The sequence below is a fragment of the Periplaneta americana genome, chromosome 8, assembly GCF_040183065.1.
Source record: "Periplaneta americana isolate PAMFEO1 chromosome 8, P.americana_PAMFEO1_priV1, whole genome shotgun sequence".
NCBI classification, from domain to species: domain Eukaryota; kingdom Metazoa; phylum Arthropoda; class Insecta; order Blattodea; family Blattidae; genus Periplaneta; species Periplaneta americana.
Window position 1 is genome coordinate 144,177,777 of NC_091124.1, and position 16,303 is coordinate 144,194,079.

Below are 16,303 nucleotides of genomic sequence, written 5' to 3' on the forward strand. Positions count from 1 at the left end.
AGAAAACACATTAAAGTCATGGTATATTGTTTTAATATGGATTAAGCAAGAAATTACAACATAGAAAAAGGGCCTAAGTGACAAATTTCATAGAAAATACTTGTGTAACTACAGGAATACATATTATATATTATATAAATAAAATAAATTGAAATTTAAATTCAATACAACATTAAATTTGAATAAATTGAATTATAACACAATTATTTCTCATTATTTTATATTCCTAACAACAGCAGTGATTAAGTTAAATATATGCACTATTATTTCATTATAATTATAAATGATGTTTTCTATAACTTATTTCTATTATTATTTCCATGTACTACTTTCTTTCATAGACATTAATTTTCACAATTTAGAGTTGGAATCACTGGTCGAGTGAGCCAGGAAGGAGAAATATGAAAATAAATTCGAAAATGAGAAAGCTCCTGTAGCATTGTTATTGTCTCATAATGTTTAAATAATCACACACATTGATTCAGCTGACTATAATCTACAATAATATATCATTTTTATAACGCTATATTAATTCTTATCTCAAATATAAAATGTTTCCTCAGGAGCGGTCACAAGAGAAAGAAAAACTTACTGGTAAGCAATTTTCACTGAACAAAAGCTTCTACAGTCGACTGCTTCCATTCAAAAGGCGGGTAGTCTATAGAATTGAAAAGAAGACATCTCCTGGCATCTGTTAGGTATTTAAAAAACTAAGAGTCAGAGACCACAACTGCATGGCAGCAAATTGAAATTTTATCACGGTATTAGAGGTGTCGCACCTTTATGCTATAATATTCCAATGGAAATTAAAAATCGTACCTATGGTTATTCTCAGCTTTCTTCTTCTTTCCTCGTTCTATTATAATGGCACTGCTAACACATACTAGGGGAAAGTACCCATAACCGGACCCCCATTTTGTTTTTGATTTTTAAAAAATATAAAACAGTAAAAAATTATGTTTTAAAAGCATGTAATATTTACTTTATAATGTTATGCGCCATTTACATTTTACTTTTAGAAAATGTAATTAAAAACTGGTATGAAAAAAAATTATTTTCAATAACCTTACACTTTGGCGATTTGAAAAATAATTGCCGAAATCGGACCCCTTGTAAAAATAATCAAAGTAACACTAAACAAATTTGGAACAAGGTATTAAATAAGAGAAAACATAATCTACCTTCAATATATAAGTATAATATTACAATTACAGATTTTAGTTTTTAAAAAGAGATATAGGATGTATTCAAAAAAGATACACAAAACGTACAACAGAATTAAATCGTTTAGCGACAAAAATCGCATATGTTCATGTCCTTTTCAGTCCCAGCACATAACGCACATGACCCAAAGTTCCCCTTTAGAATCCTCCGAAAATTTTCTGTCACAAAACACACATACCAAGTATCATCTTTGGATGGGAAAACTTTCGAGAAAAGATCCAATTCAGATATTCCAGAGGTCACGTTGTTTCAATTTTCAGTGCTTGATTCTCACATTTTTCACAAAATTTAAACGCTTTTTCACGAGCCCTTTCCCTTTTCTTGATGGCTGTACTTCTGAACCACGTCCCTGGTCGCGATTGCTTTTGCGTCCTTGAGCACGATTCCGTGGTTGTTGTTCAGCTTCCAGGGCTTCTTTAGCTTTCTTAGCTTCCACCAATTGGGCTTCATAAGACGTAGATGTGATGATCGTAGAACTGCAGATCTTTCGCTCCCTATTCGAGAACCTCTTTTTTAAATGTTGAAATGGGAGTGATGTCAAACGGGCTTGTTTTAGAAGATGTGGAACCCTGAGGATCCTGAAGTGTAGCTGATGACAGAGGAACACCCTGACTTGCCGAAGATGTTGATGGTTGTTTTGGGTCAAACTCTACAATAATTTGTGGTTCGTTCACATCACATTCTTTTCCGTTCTCTGGAAAGCTCTGTTTTTCTGCTGTTCGTGTCTTTAACACAGATTCCTAGAAAGAGAAACCTCGTTTTTTGTTTGCCTCTTCAATGTATTCGGCATCTGAAAACAGCTTCTTGTTCAAGAGTTGCTTTAAATCCATTTATTGCTATTTGAGCTGTTTGGCATCTAATATAGGCTTTGCCAAACAGGTCCATTGCATCAAAAGCACTGACAGGACGTTCATTGTGCCTTAACCACTGCCTGATTTCCTTGCTGTAGTGAACTTTCAGGGGAATCATGAAAGTTTTGTCCAAAGATTGTAGTTTGTGTGAAGAAAGAGTGAGTTGGCAGCGACACAATGGTAACATGATTTGTTTTTGCCAAGTTGATCAGATCAATATTCTGTGTGTGGCTAAAGTGGCCATCCAAGAGCAACAGCACAGGTTTTTCCTTTGTAGGATTGGCAAACTCGAAGTGTCGAAACCATTGAGTGATACACCCTGAATGGTACGCTGTAAAGATTGTTCCTTCCTTCCCCATTATTCTCTTGAAATTTGGAACAGAATTCCAAGAGAATAAGGGTGTGTACAAATACAGGTAAACTTTAAACATGAAAAAATAAGGGGTCCGGTTTAGGCAACTGAAGGGGGTCCGGTTTACGCGACTATAGGCAACATTTTGTTAACTCAATAGATTTTTAACCAAACATCTAAATTAAACGGTTTAATGACAAGCAGTAACCTTAAACCTTACCATTTAAGGATATATATATAGGTGGAATGGCTTACCTGCCAATATCTAGGAGAAATAACGAAAAATGTAGCACCATGTAAAAACTTTTTCCACTGTCAAAACACTTAATTGCAGACTGATAAGCAACAAGTGAAGCGGACGACGTGTGTGCTCCGCTACAGAGTGGTAGAAGCCTAAACTACTATTTACACTTAGTTCTGCTAGAGTTCAAGAGAATGCAGAGCCAGGAGACCGGGGGTCCGCTTTAGGGGGAGGAGTCCGGTTTAGGGCACTTTCCTCTACTAATATATTTCAAATATCGTACGATGAAATAATACGCAGTTCTGAAAATTGTAAAATAATTAACACGTTTGTTTTACGTTATTTTCCAGGAGAGGTAAATTCAAGTATACCACCTATTTTAATTGTCTCTTTGTCCTGTTCGAGAATATGAGATAACGTATGCACTTCTAAACCACACGCCTCTTCAGTCAGGTTCTTTGTTTGTAAAAAACTGACAAACACTGCATCATAAGCTAGTCCTTTAGAAAAATCATATACAGAAAATACCATAGTCCTCGCTTGTGAGTGTAGGACTATACTTTTGCGTTAACAGATGAAATACCAGAACCAATTGCAATCCCTTCAAGAGACATTGTAACGGAAAGTTACACATCACACGAGAAAACAGTCCACATCTGAATTTGAAAATAAACAGAATCTATCTTCGTTTATAGAGATGGAATTGAGAGTAAAATATATTCTATGCTCTAGGTTGGATATCTCTGTTTAGTCTTAAAGCGATAACACGCGAACTAGTTGACATACAGTTGCCATTCTTGTACAGTTGATTTCAGTATGTGTAGCTCTATCGAATGGCACAGCTTAAAATTCATTCCTAGCCATAGGTATTGTGCACGCAAGAAAGAAACTAATACGCGACGCTTCAGCGAGACTTCGCGATGATTTAACTAGGCAACATCATTTCACTGTCACTGGCTAGTCGACATAGACCGGCCTGAACTAGCTCCGCCTTATATGCCTTCTTATTCTGAAAGCGCTCTAGAAGCATATACCTTAGTATCATCTCCTCTACTGCTAACAACTCCATATCATCAGCAAATCTTACACACAAACATTACTCTTCTTCCTCCTACTATAACTCCTCCCATGTTCTTAAAACAGTTCTTCACTAAACCCCTTAATAGATGTTGAACAGGGTAGGTGATAAAGGGCATACTTGTCGTACTCCTCTCCTTATTTCACTTCCTTCTGACATTTTTTCTCATATCCTGACATTGACCCGTTTCATATAGGAGGTTACTGAACAGCCTCCTCTCTTTCCAATCCACGCCAATTTTCTTTAGGATCCCCATCAGTTTATTCCCATCCACTCTGTCAAACGTCTTTTCTAGGTCCTTAATACTATGTACATACACTTCTTTGTTTTTCTCTAGGTGTCTTTCGTCGATTGTTCGTATCAGTCCTATTGCATCTCTCGTACTTTTTCGCTTTTTTAGAATATAAACGTCGATTCAGTATTCGTAGACGAATCTTCGCCGAGTGCGATATCAGGCTGATAGTCTTGCACTCGTTGCATTTCTTGGAATTATTTTTCTTCGGTATTAGAAGCAACACAGTCTCCGTGAAATCTTCAGGGCAGTCAACTTGCTCATAAATTTAGTTGCATAATGATAGAATTTCCTTCTTGTCTTCACATAAGAATTTCACTAATTCAATCGGGATTCCATCAACTCCTGTTGCTTTCCTATTCTTCATTCCTTAACCCTTAGTTCAACTTATTCCCTTAAATAGAAAATCTTTTTTCGTCTTCTGATACGGCCGCTTCGTCTTCTATAGCCAAGTCAACTGGACGATTCCCTGTCTCATATAGCTCTTTTACATATTTCGTCCATCTGTTCAGATCTCTGGTCTGTCTGTTATACCATTTTAGATTTCGTCCTGTATCAACCACATGGATTTACTTTTCTTATTTGTGAAGTTCAAACATTTTACTTCGTGGTACATTAAATCATATCGTCCGCCGAGTTAGCTCTTTGGTAGCGAATCTGCCTCCAGACTAGCCGGAGGTTCGATTCCCGGTAGGGTCAGAGATTTTCATATAAAATTTCTAACTCGGAACTAGGAGAGATGACGGTGCACAACTTCTAATCACTAAATTGTGCACCAATATGCCTGGGTTAAATCCCAAATCTCTCCGCAGTGCATATGAAGAGAAGGCATATGTCACTGTTGATAGTGATTCGTCCATTGGATGGGGACGTTAAGCCTGGCGGCTCCCTTGGTGCTATTCGACATGAGTAGGTTACGTGCCGGCACCAGATTTCCCCTTCTCCCTTTCTCACCTTCATCATCATCCTCACCCATTCCCTACACTACACTACACTTACACGAACACTTACACAAACACTCACCAGTACAAGATACAATTCTTCACAAATACACATCATGCACGTGGAAGTGATGTGCAACTCGAAAATGGGCCACTGTCCTGCCATTATTGGCAGTATGCGGAACCCGAATCACGTAAGTGAAGTGTGTAGGCATTAGACACACACATTAAATCATATCTTCCTTTTCTCTCTAGATATCAATTTCTTTATATTTCTCTTTCATCCAGTCTTCTTTCGCCTTATCAGTTTCTCTTCTTAATTCGTTCTTAAGTTTCCTATAGTTTATTTTACCTTCCTCTGTGTTGATGTTTTTCCATTTTCTTCTTTCCTCCATCTACTCCAACATTTTCCCTGCGACACAAGGTTTCTTAATTCTCTTATAGAACGTAAATTACATGTGTTCAAAACCAAAACGTCTTTTGTAGGAATCCTGTATATACAGGGTATATTTCATTAATTTTCATGGGTTATTCAGCTTAATGCAATCGTCAACAAAGAACACAAATACTGCGTGTTCAGTTCAAAGTGTGTCATGGCTCGCTGCATGTCGTCATGTGGTTAGCCGATGAGCCTAGAGAATTCAATCGTCCTTCATTTCCGCAGATGCGTATTACCTATGTGCCGGAGAAGTTGCCTGGCAAGTATGCCGTTCATTCTGAAGAGTTCTTACCGATACGTACCGTAACGCCGGTAGTGGCAGGAATGTGAACTGTTTGGAAACATGTACTGAGATGAGTTTTTTCCTTACTGTCGGGATATGGGGGGAGGGTTAAGACGATTACTTACGTACAGTATTTGTTGACATTAACTTCGACGGTCAATATGGACACGGAGCATTTGATTTGTGTTGTGGAATGTTGCCGTACGCAACCGATGATAACGAATACCCTGCGTACGACTTGCCCGCGCAAAACACAGTTCGAAAGAGGTTATGGTAGCACACAGACCGTACAAACCGCCATCTTTTGCTACGATGTTCAAGTTATACAGTACACGTTTTCAAGTTCAGATTGAACGCCTTGATCAATAGGCAACTTCTCTGACATAAAAGCTGAAACTCGCTTCAAATCGCTGACTCACCAATTAAACTACTTTAACTCAACATAATCGGTAATTGAAGCAGTAAATTTTATTATAAACACAATTAAATTTTAAAAGGCAAGAATTTAATTAAATGTATAATTTTGAGGTGATATTCCGTAAAACTAAAATTATTCGCATGATGCGGAAATTCATGTCATTTATTTGTTAGTTTATTAATAATTAGGTTATGACCTTACTCATTGATTTTTACGGACTCACTGCAGTTTCCATTGCGTTACGTAGCCTACCAAGCAAGAAATAATGATTAGCAGCAATACAAAACTGACAATATAAAATGTACAATATTGCAGTGATGGATGGTTCTGATTGGTTGAAATTCGACACATGCTTACATTGAATTAGTTAAATGGTATATTAGCTGAACTGTCATGGTATGTACTTCAATTGATATCGTCTGTCCTTGTAATATTTTTTAACCAACTTAAGACTTCTGCACGCATTTGGATTTCCTGATCATGTAGAGAACATGATAAAGTAGTAAGGCCGCTAAGAAAGAAAAGTGGCTCACACTCGGTTGCTATTGAAGGAAACTAAATCTTCATTCACTGCTGAACACTAAAGTACGTTTTTTTTTGTTTTTTTTTAAGATTGTAGTCCAATCAACTCAACTTGAGTTGGAGCGAAAACCAAATTTTGAAATTATTTGTACAAAAATTTAATGCCTGCAGTGAAATAAACGGCGATTAATACAATTTTTTTAATTGACAATTGTCTACTTTAGCTTTTGTCTCAGGTATAATGAAAAATAAGAAGAATCACGTGTAATATTGCTGTGTGATAAGAAGTCAGGTCGACGGGTTGGATTATTGGAGGTTCAAAGTGAACTAATGACGTCATGTAACTGCACCAAGAGTTGGCGTCTCGAGGTTCACTTATCACTTGAGCTTGAAAATCGGTCAATTAGACACGCGTCTTCTACAAAACATGAGCAACATCGAAACACGGACCGGCAGTGAAGAATCACGGAAAAAGAAATGGAAGGGTAAACTGAGACAAACCATCGCTGCGAGTGTAGGTAAGACAGAGTATTGCATCAGAGTAATATTTACACATTGCTTATTATAGTATTTAAGTCCTCTTAAAATAATACGTCAGTATCCAATGAGTTTACATATTTCTTATACATGAAAGTCATAAAAGAAAATTGGTTGTTGGGTGTGAATGTGATGACTGGTCGAACTGTTTAATATAGGGTAAAGAAGATGTAATATACGTCAGTAACTAAGACATAAAATGAAGTAAAAAACATGGTACTACTTTATTTATATATAGTGTTGTTATAAAGTAAGTTGCTAGGTTCAAATGATCATAACTTTGGCAAATTTTTAGATTCTGCAGAAATAAACAACACCAATTTGTCGGTAAAAAATTGACAATTCATTTACTATGTTTTTAAGAACTATTCTAATCGATTTGAATACGCTTACCGTATTGAAACTTTCATGAAAATGGAGATTCAAAGCGATCAGAGTCTCAAGGTCGACACACCTAAAAAGTGGGATCGGATCGTATTCAATACGGATTGAGTTACATGAAAATGGGTATCGTTAAATTTAAATTATGGTTTATATGCTATTAAAGGCTCGCAACTGCCGAGATTATATCAGCGTCGCCGGTGTACCGGAATTTTGTCCCGCAGGAGTTCTTTTACATGCCAGTAAATCTACTGACATGAGCCTGTCGCATTTAAGTACACTTAAATGCCAGCAACCTCAAGCACAGGACAGCGCTATACCAATTGCGCTACCCAGGCCGACAAAATGGGTATCGTATTCAAAACGATTTCAATACCGTACGCCAAGCGCGTCAACGATCGTTATTTGTTTGGTTAGTCATCTGTTTCACCAAGAGCGAACGCCATTTTGTATGTTGAAAAGTCGTGTTATAATAATAATAATAATAATAATAATAATAATAATAATAATAATAACAATAATAATAATTTATTTTCTTAATCTGACAGGATTAAGGCCATAAGGCCTTCTCTTCCATCCTACCATATAGCACATATAAATACAAATATGAAATACAAACACTGATGAAAATAATACATATTAAATTAAAGCCCCAGAGTCAAAAGAACACTATAGAGCTCTCATCGAGCTAATACAAGAAAAAATGAAAGAAAACAGAGATAGCAATGATGATAGTGGTAACTGATAACTGATAATAATAATAATAATAATAATAATAATAATAATAATAATAATAACAATAATAATAAATACATTACATAATTAATTGTCAATTTTACAACAGCATAGTTACAATATTTACTATATGTCATGGGTTAAGGCGAAGTTGCGCAATCTGACAGTGTTCAACAAGCAATTACATGAACTAGAATGTGATTTTTTAATTTAAATTTGAATTTTGATATTGTCCGACAGTCTCTGACATGGTCAGGGAGAGAGTTCCAGAGGCGTGGAATAGATATGCTGAAAGATGATGACTAGAAGGATGTTCTGTGCAGAGGAATAGAGAGAAGGTACATGTACCGGGTTCGAGGTAGTCAAAGGTAAACAAAACGAGATGCTAGGCAATATTTTGTTTTTTCCTAGAAGCCAATGTTACCATTCTTCACTAACAGCCAGAATATTAAGTTTTCATGTGCCTCATTAAGAAAACTCAACATTGTTTATAACTAAGGTCCACAGGGCGACCAACATGCTAACATGTCGATGACATGTTGAATCTACTTTCGGAACTTCAACTCCTGTATCAAATCGTTTTCACTATATATTGGAAATTGCATGAAAACAGAAATAGAGGGGATCGTATTCAGTACTGTGAACGTATTCAAATCGATTTGAACACTTCATAAAAACCTTGTACGGTAATTATAACAACAAGAAATAAGAAAGGAAAAAAAAAGTTAAATATGACTACCACCGTGTTGTTTAATAAGAAATAGACGTTCTCCTATGTATGAAAGCTACTAGTAAGTGCATTCGTAGGAATATTCTTTCAGTTCCTCACGAGTAGGTCTACTAAAGAAATACCCTCATTTTGATGTACCGATCGCTTTTATCGGTAATTGCATCGGTTTCCTAAAATTTGTTCACCAGCTAACGAAATAATTTTATAGAGCAAGATCCATTCCTCAATCCCTGTAGCGTTGGAAATCTTCTCAATGTATTGGGATATTGTCAACTGTATTCATAATAGCATTTAAAAGAGCCAGTACGAACTCGTAAAGGCTAAACCATTGTAAAAATAATTATTGCTATCTCTATTCTTAACGAAAATTGTTTATGGAAGCGTGACACGGTTACCATAGCAACGAAATGCACAAAAAAGTCCTTATAAAACATAATGGTATCTATACGAAACCAAATGTTAATATGTACAGAAGATATAGTTTTTTTTAAACTGGGACCTTAATTTAGAACAAAGTTGTACAATAGTGTATGGGATCGGTGTTCATCGAGAATTAGTATGAATATATGGTGCTAAAATGATTAGCGAAATGAAGTTTCATAAGCCAACTATAACGACTTGATTACGTTAGGTATTTACGGATTAGATGATCGTTCACCTCTATTAATGCATGTGGGCGTGATGCCAGTAGTCGGTTATTTGGTCGTGGTCCTGCATGGGCTGTTGAATCACGAATACTTTGAGTTATTTTAGAGATCAGTTCATTTATCTGCGGAGTAAACTGCACAATGGATAAAATAATTACCTTAATTCAACACAAATGACATATAAATATTGGTAAATTTGGTTTAGGTAGATAAAATTAATTGACGTCAAATAAACATGATATCTGACGCCTAGGAACAAGTATTGGTTTCAAGTGTTGACATAAACGACCATAAATTTCAAAGAGAAAAGTTGGTCGTACTGGTTGAAGTTGAATTATTAGTTGTCTCGTTACGTGTGTGAGTATGTGTATGTGTGTGTGCATGCATACAAAGACACACACATACTGAAAGTAAAGTACTAATATATACATTGAAGATAAAAAAAAGTGTGTCAAAAGTAAAATTACTGAAACGTGTTGACAATGGATAAGAGACGACTCCAAATAATGTTGTTACAGACGGTAAGACGATATTCTGACAAAATCAGGTAAGTTCCATACAATACTAAGAATTCTTCGTAAAAGCTAGTCCACAATAAATCGGGAACGAGAACTAAAACGAGAACGGGAAGCGGAGGACGTGAAAGTGAAGATTTTTTATTCAGAACAAACCGAGAAGGGAAACGGCTATACATATCGATAAGCATTTCAATAACGATATGTAAAGTCGATATTATGCATTCCGATGTTCTTTGTGTATAATTGACCAAAGACGTTCTCTCATGAGTGCAAGCCAGCCGACATACACACAGATTAACAAACTTCAAAATTGATGGCACGAAATATTTAAGAATTATATTCATGTACTTAGTAATCTGATCACATATACACGTAGAATATATTGAAAGTGATTCTACAGAATTTCTTAGTTAGCTAGCATGAAGAAGAAATTATGACAGGCCTTCTTGCTACAAAATATATGACGACCAAACAGGACTACGATAACAACAGAAAGAATATAGTAGGCTGTGATTGGAAAAGAGAACGGAAAAGTTAAAACTTCGCCAAATTTCACGTTCCCGTTCCCGGGTTCCGGCAAGCATCTCGATTGTGAATGTTCACATTTAAATTAATGAATTTTAACAATTTTCTCGTACTCGTTCTCGTTTTCGTCCCCGGTTTATTGTGGACCAGGCCTGAGAGTTGGATACATGCATTTCTTTTAACGCAGTTCAGAAATCACGTATAATACATAATAAATAAAAAGCTTCAACATCCGATGTTCACTGGGTGGTAGATTCAGCCCACTTATATTCATCACGTAGTTGTAGTGTTCTTTTATACATACGACAGTTTGGGAGCAGAAAACGGAAAATGTAGCAAATGACTTCATTATGTCAACTTATAAAGAACGAGCATTGGCTATTCAAGAATAACGAAATATAAAACAAAGAAGAGAATGAAAAATTTGAATATCACTAATATGAAGAAAAATCTGCCGAATATTCTTATGGCATAGAGAAGAGCATTACCAAATTAATTTTAAATAGTTAGCGCGGACTGATAAAATAGACTTACCGGTATCTGCCACGTTCTGAGTAATGTAACGATTCATTGTGGAACGACTTAATTTACAATTAATTGTTATGGTCAGTCGACTAGTCTTGAGATTCAGGACTGAAACTTATTATACTCGACATGCATCAGAAGTGATTAGTAAATTACTGCGCCAAACATGAACATCTTACAGGTATCATATTTTATTAGAACATTTGAGGCCAATGAGAAGGACGAGAAAGGTTAGCGAACGATAAAGCACAAGTAAGGGAGGGACATTCATTTGTAGCCTCAACGGTATTCCAACCAGCACGTGGGTGCATGCATCTCCATTGTGTAACTCTCACAGCACAAGCGATAACACTGATACACACATACTTATACTACCCTAGTTACAAAATTAGTTCACTGTTAATCTCCTGGTCTTTTAATAACTCCATACAGGAAATAACATGCCGGAGCGCGCATGTTTTTTTTTAAATGACGTTATGACGATAATATTATCTATCTACTTCGCTCCAATAGATGACGCGATAGTAAGCACATTCCTTTCACGGTTAATCTCCTGGTTGGAGAACAGTACGTCTGTTTACTAAACAATGCCATGATGACATATTTTCTTGACATTAGTGTCCCTCAGCTACGAGCATAGATATTATTTTCATTCTTCCTCTTCTCTCTTCCCCTTTTATGTACATTTCTGTTTAAATATGTTTCTTATGACGTGACACATAGCTCGCTTACTAGCCAAACAACCTAGGACAGAGGCCAATAACGTGATTAATCGTGATCTAATTTTGTAACTATCACTACTGCAAACACTTAAATTTAGTGAATCGTAGACGTCCAACCGATGTAGATTCTTTGCAAAACAAACATGACATAACGTTGAATCGAACTATATGTGTACTGTGCTCCAACCACGAGAAAGTCTCCGCCGGATGAGACGAAGCGGGGTAATGCTGTGAATGAATGTTGATGTCATAAGATGTCATAAGGTCACACACGTGGGTACTCGTATCTCTATTGGCTCGCTTGTCTCACTCTCACAGCACAAACAATAACGTTGATAACACATGTTTATACTACCCTAGTTACAAAATTAGATCACTGTTAATCTCCTGGTCTTTTAATCTCTCCATACAGGAAATAACAAATGCAGGGGAGCGCATGGTTTTTAAATAGATGTTATAACGATAATATTATCTATCTACTTCGCTCCAATAGATGACGCAATAGTAAGCACATTCCTTTCACGGTTGATCTCCTGGTTGGAGAACAGTAAATGGTCCAAAGCCAACTACAAGTCAGAAGATAAACTTGAACAATATAACTAGGATCTAATTAATTTTCGTCCCACTCAAAAGGTTAACGGCGGCAAATCTTTGATACCGAAGCTATGCACTCGCTATATTCTTCCACAAATTATTCATGTAATCATTCTTAAAAATTCTTGGGCGAATGTCTGTGCGAACGCATAGTGACTGATAACACAGCTCTGAACTCAGAGCGTGTTTTGTTTTCAGTATATTCGTCCTGCTTATCACTATTGTTGATCGAAGTCTTAAGGTACAGTAGAAACCTCATTAAGAATATTAATTCATGTTAAACTTGGTCGACATGGTTCATTAATTGGAGATGATCAAATTTATAATGTAACTGTTAAATGAAGTGCATTTATTTATACAAACACATGTTGTACACATTATCCTTCGCAAGAACCTGTACGGCCATTCGTGCTATAATTAAGCACAGTTTGAATCTTCAAAGAAAAAATAATACTATTAATATAATAATAAAACCACAGTAATAATAACTAATCTACTAGTATTACTGTTATTAACAATTATCATTACTATAAATTATCATTATCACAATTACAACTAATGCAATTTCATACCAAATTTCACGACATAATTCAAAGAATAAAAATAAAATAAATTTAAGATATGAAAACCCACACAATGAAATAAATTTAAATGTAAGACATAAAAACACGCAATAAAAACAAATAGAAAAAACATAATAAATACAAGAAAACATTATCCCATAATTACCTTATTTACGTTCAGTGTCAATACTACCCATTGCAACACTAATAAATAACTCTTCTTATTTTCTCGGCCCCCTCCCTCTCGACCAGTTCAAATGTCAGCTGTCAAATTTTTGCCATAAATTTTTCCACACTCCCAAAGAATTTAGCGTTATTTAATATAGCACATGTTGCTAGGTGCCCTCTACTAGATGTAATGATGTCCTCTAGGAGACATCGCTTACTCAGAGTTTCTGTGATTTCACGCTCCACCAAAATGTGATGAGATGTCTCGCCTCTACCGCAAAGAGGACATATTCTCGTCCCATCTTCGTTGACAATTTTAAGTACCCTCCAAGCTCCTAGACAAACTAGGCTAAGCCCATTATCCAATTTGTTTTCATCATCGATTGGATCTCCAGAGCAACCTTCCCCCTACGTTTTCCTTGTGTTATTTGCCTGTCTATATTCTTCAGACGCGTCTTGAATTACCGCCAGACATTTAGCTTTTTCCTGCAACCTTCCTCGATTATAAATCCCATGCCTATTTCCTCCAACTGCACATGCTTTCACTATATATATTATATATTGTCTATCTCATTGATTTTTCCGGAGCTGTGACGGCAAAACGCTGCCATATCCCACCTCTAGTGTACATAGACGTTATGTGTCGATGAGGAATTTTTCTACTGCAAACACTTAAATTTAGTGAATCGTAGACGTCCAACCGATGTAGATTCTTTGCAAAACAAACATGACCGTTCTTCAGTCTCAAAAGTGCAGCGGCAGTTTTTCGAGAGGCATCGGAAATCAGCAATTTGTTTTCGTTATGAATTTCCCAAGCTTCGATTTGTAACGTATCTCCAATGGACTGCGATTGCAAGTAAATATTTTTCTCGAATCCCTCTTTTGATCGGCAGTGATTGCTAATATAACATAAATAACATAAATGGAATAAATATTATTTTCCTTCAGAGTGTTTTTTGTTCCTTCTTCCAGCAAATTTATCATCAATAGCTTATGGAATGGCGATGGCCTGGCCAACTCCATCACTGCCACTTCTCAGGTCTGGGAAACCACTTCTTGATGGAAGAATCATTTCGGCGGAAGAAGAAGCCTGGCTGGGGTCACTGGCATTTTTAGGAGCCCTCGTTGCTGCACCGATCTCAAGCTATGTGTCTCAGAATTACGGAAGAAAGATTGCAGGATACTCCGTCGTCATACCTTTCATCGTCAGTTGGTTGTTTATGGTGTTTTCTGAATCCTTGTATCTCTTCTACGCTTCAAGATTTTGTTTGGGCATGTGTTCCGGCGGAGTCCTTGTCTTCTGCCCTATGTATGTGGGAGAAATTGCTGAAGACAGCATCAGAGGTGCTCTTGGAACATTTCGCTCGACATTAGGAAACTCATCTTTCATCATCATGTATGCAGTTGGACCTATGATATCTATCAAAGACATGGCAACTATATGCGCATTTTTACCAATCATTTTTGCAATTGCTTATTACTGGATGCCTGAGTCACCGTTATATTTGATGAAGAACGGAAGATCGCAGGAGGCTATGGAATCTTTATTGTGGTTACGTGGTGGTGACGTGCAGGCAGCCGAAAAAGAAATGATGAAACTAACAGTTGTTGTGAAGGAAAGTGAAAATATGGACACGTCCATCAAAAGCTTAATATCGTCGCGAAGTACACGACGGGCTTTGATAATATGTTTAGTTCTTGCGACAGGCCAACAGCTGTCTGGAATATACGTCGTCCTAAACTACGCCGTCAGTATTTTTGAACTGAGTGGTGGCTCAGTCGAGCCAAATACTGCGACTATAATTCTTGCAACTTTACAATTAATTGGAGCCATTGTCACTTTATTCCTATTGGACGTTGCTGGTAGGCGAATTTTGATGATTTCGTCCCAAATAATTATGTGTGCGTGTTTGGGAGGATTGGGTACGTATTTTTTTCTTCAGCAGCAAGATTACGATTTGACATCAGTAGGGTTCCTTCCAGTCATGTGTGTGAGTCTTTATGTGTTCTCTCTGGCTGTAGGATTAGGATCTGTTCCATTTGTCGTGATGTCGGAAATATTCAATCCACAGGCGAGAGGAATTGCTACAACAGTGACTACTATGGCAATATGGTTGATGGCATTTCTTATTACTAAGTTCTATGTTAATATTGTGTCTGTATTGTACTTACATGGATGTTATTGGTTATTTGCATGCGTTTGTATTGCTTCTGTTGTGTTTACTATATTCAGAATACCCGAAACAAAGAACAGAAGTCTGGAATCTATTTTACGTGAACTTAATGGTAAGGAGAATAAAAGTGATGAGGAAAATACAAGAGAACCAGCCAGAAACTCAGAAGTACTTGAAAAGTGTTAGTGATATCTGACAGCATATTTGTATGTGTACACATTTGTTGTAAATTATTTAAAAAGGGACTTTTAACATTTGTGATATACTTGTAATTTATTTCACCAACGTGATAATTATTATTAATGGTTTATTAACTTTTTTATAATTATAATGTGTTACTGTGACATTTGTTTATCGTTAATTTCTGATAAGACGAGATGATAATTTCAGAACATTTTGATTCAGAATGGTAAAGAGACTGAAACATGTAGGCCTATATGAATCAAAATGACCTCACAATTAATTTACAATAATGGGTATATTGGAGTTTTAAGAATTGAAAAATCTAATTGAATACTGGATACAGGAAGAGAAATAAACCAGATTAAGTATTCTAAATATTTGGAATCAATGATAAGTGAAACTGAAGGTTTGGAAAACAAGAAGTAGGACCTAATGCGCAGTGTGGAACAATGTAATATATATATATATATATATATATATATATATATATATATAGTTTAAATTCAATTTTTTGGGAAAGATATGAAGAAAAATGCAAAAGTATATTGGAAATGCACTTGTAGTGATGTATTTGGATTAATATTGAATATCCAAATTTATTGAACCCTATTTTACCATAAAGCATATTAGGGTTATAATTAAATACATTTCAGATACAAA

General features: G+C 36.1%; 1 protein-coding gene across 1 annotated transcript; it reads left to right on the top strand.

The window, feature by feature from the left end:
* Positions 1 to 6,768: 6,768 nt before the first annotated feature.
* LOC138705135 (facilitated trehalose transporter Tret1-like) lies at positions 6,769 to 16,085 on the top strand. Its single transcript, XM_069833787.1, has 2 exons — positions 6,769 to 7,159; positions 14,259 to 16,085. Exons 1-2 carry the CDS (start codon positions 7,069 to 7,071, stop codon positions 15,644 to 15,646), a joined length of 1,479 nt encoding a protein of 492 aa, XP_069689888.1. The 5' UTR covers positions 6,769 to 7,068; the 3' UTR covers positions 15,647 to 16,085.
* Positions 16,086 to 16,303: the final 218 nt, after the last annotated feature.

What these genes read in the sequence shown, in the direction of transcription:
- LOC138705135 (XM_069833787.1), top strand. Translation starts at nt 7,069, where the DNA reads ATGAGCAACATCGAAACACGGACCGGCAGTGAAGAATCACGGAAAAAG. An exon ending in AACCATCGCTGCGAGTGTAG is followed by an intron (nt 7,160 to 14,258) that starts GTAAGACAGAGT and finishes TCCTTCTTCCAG; the next exon opens with CAAATTTATCATCAATAGCT.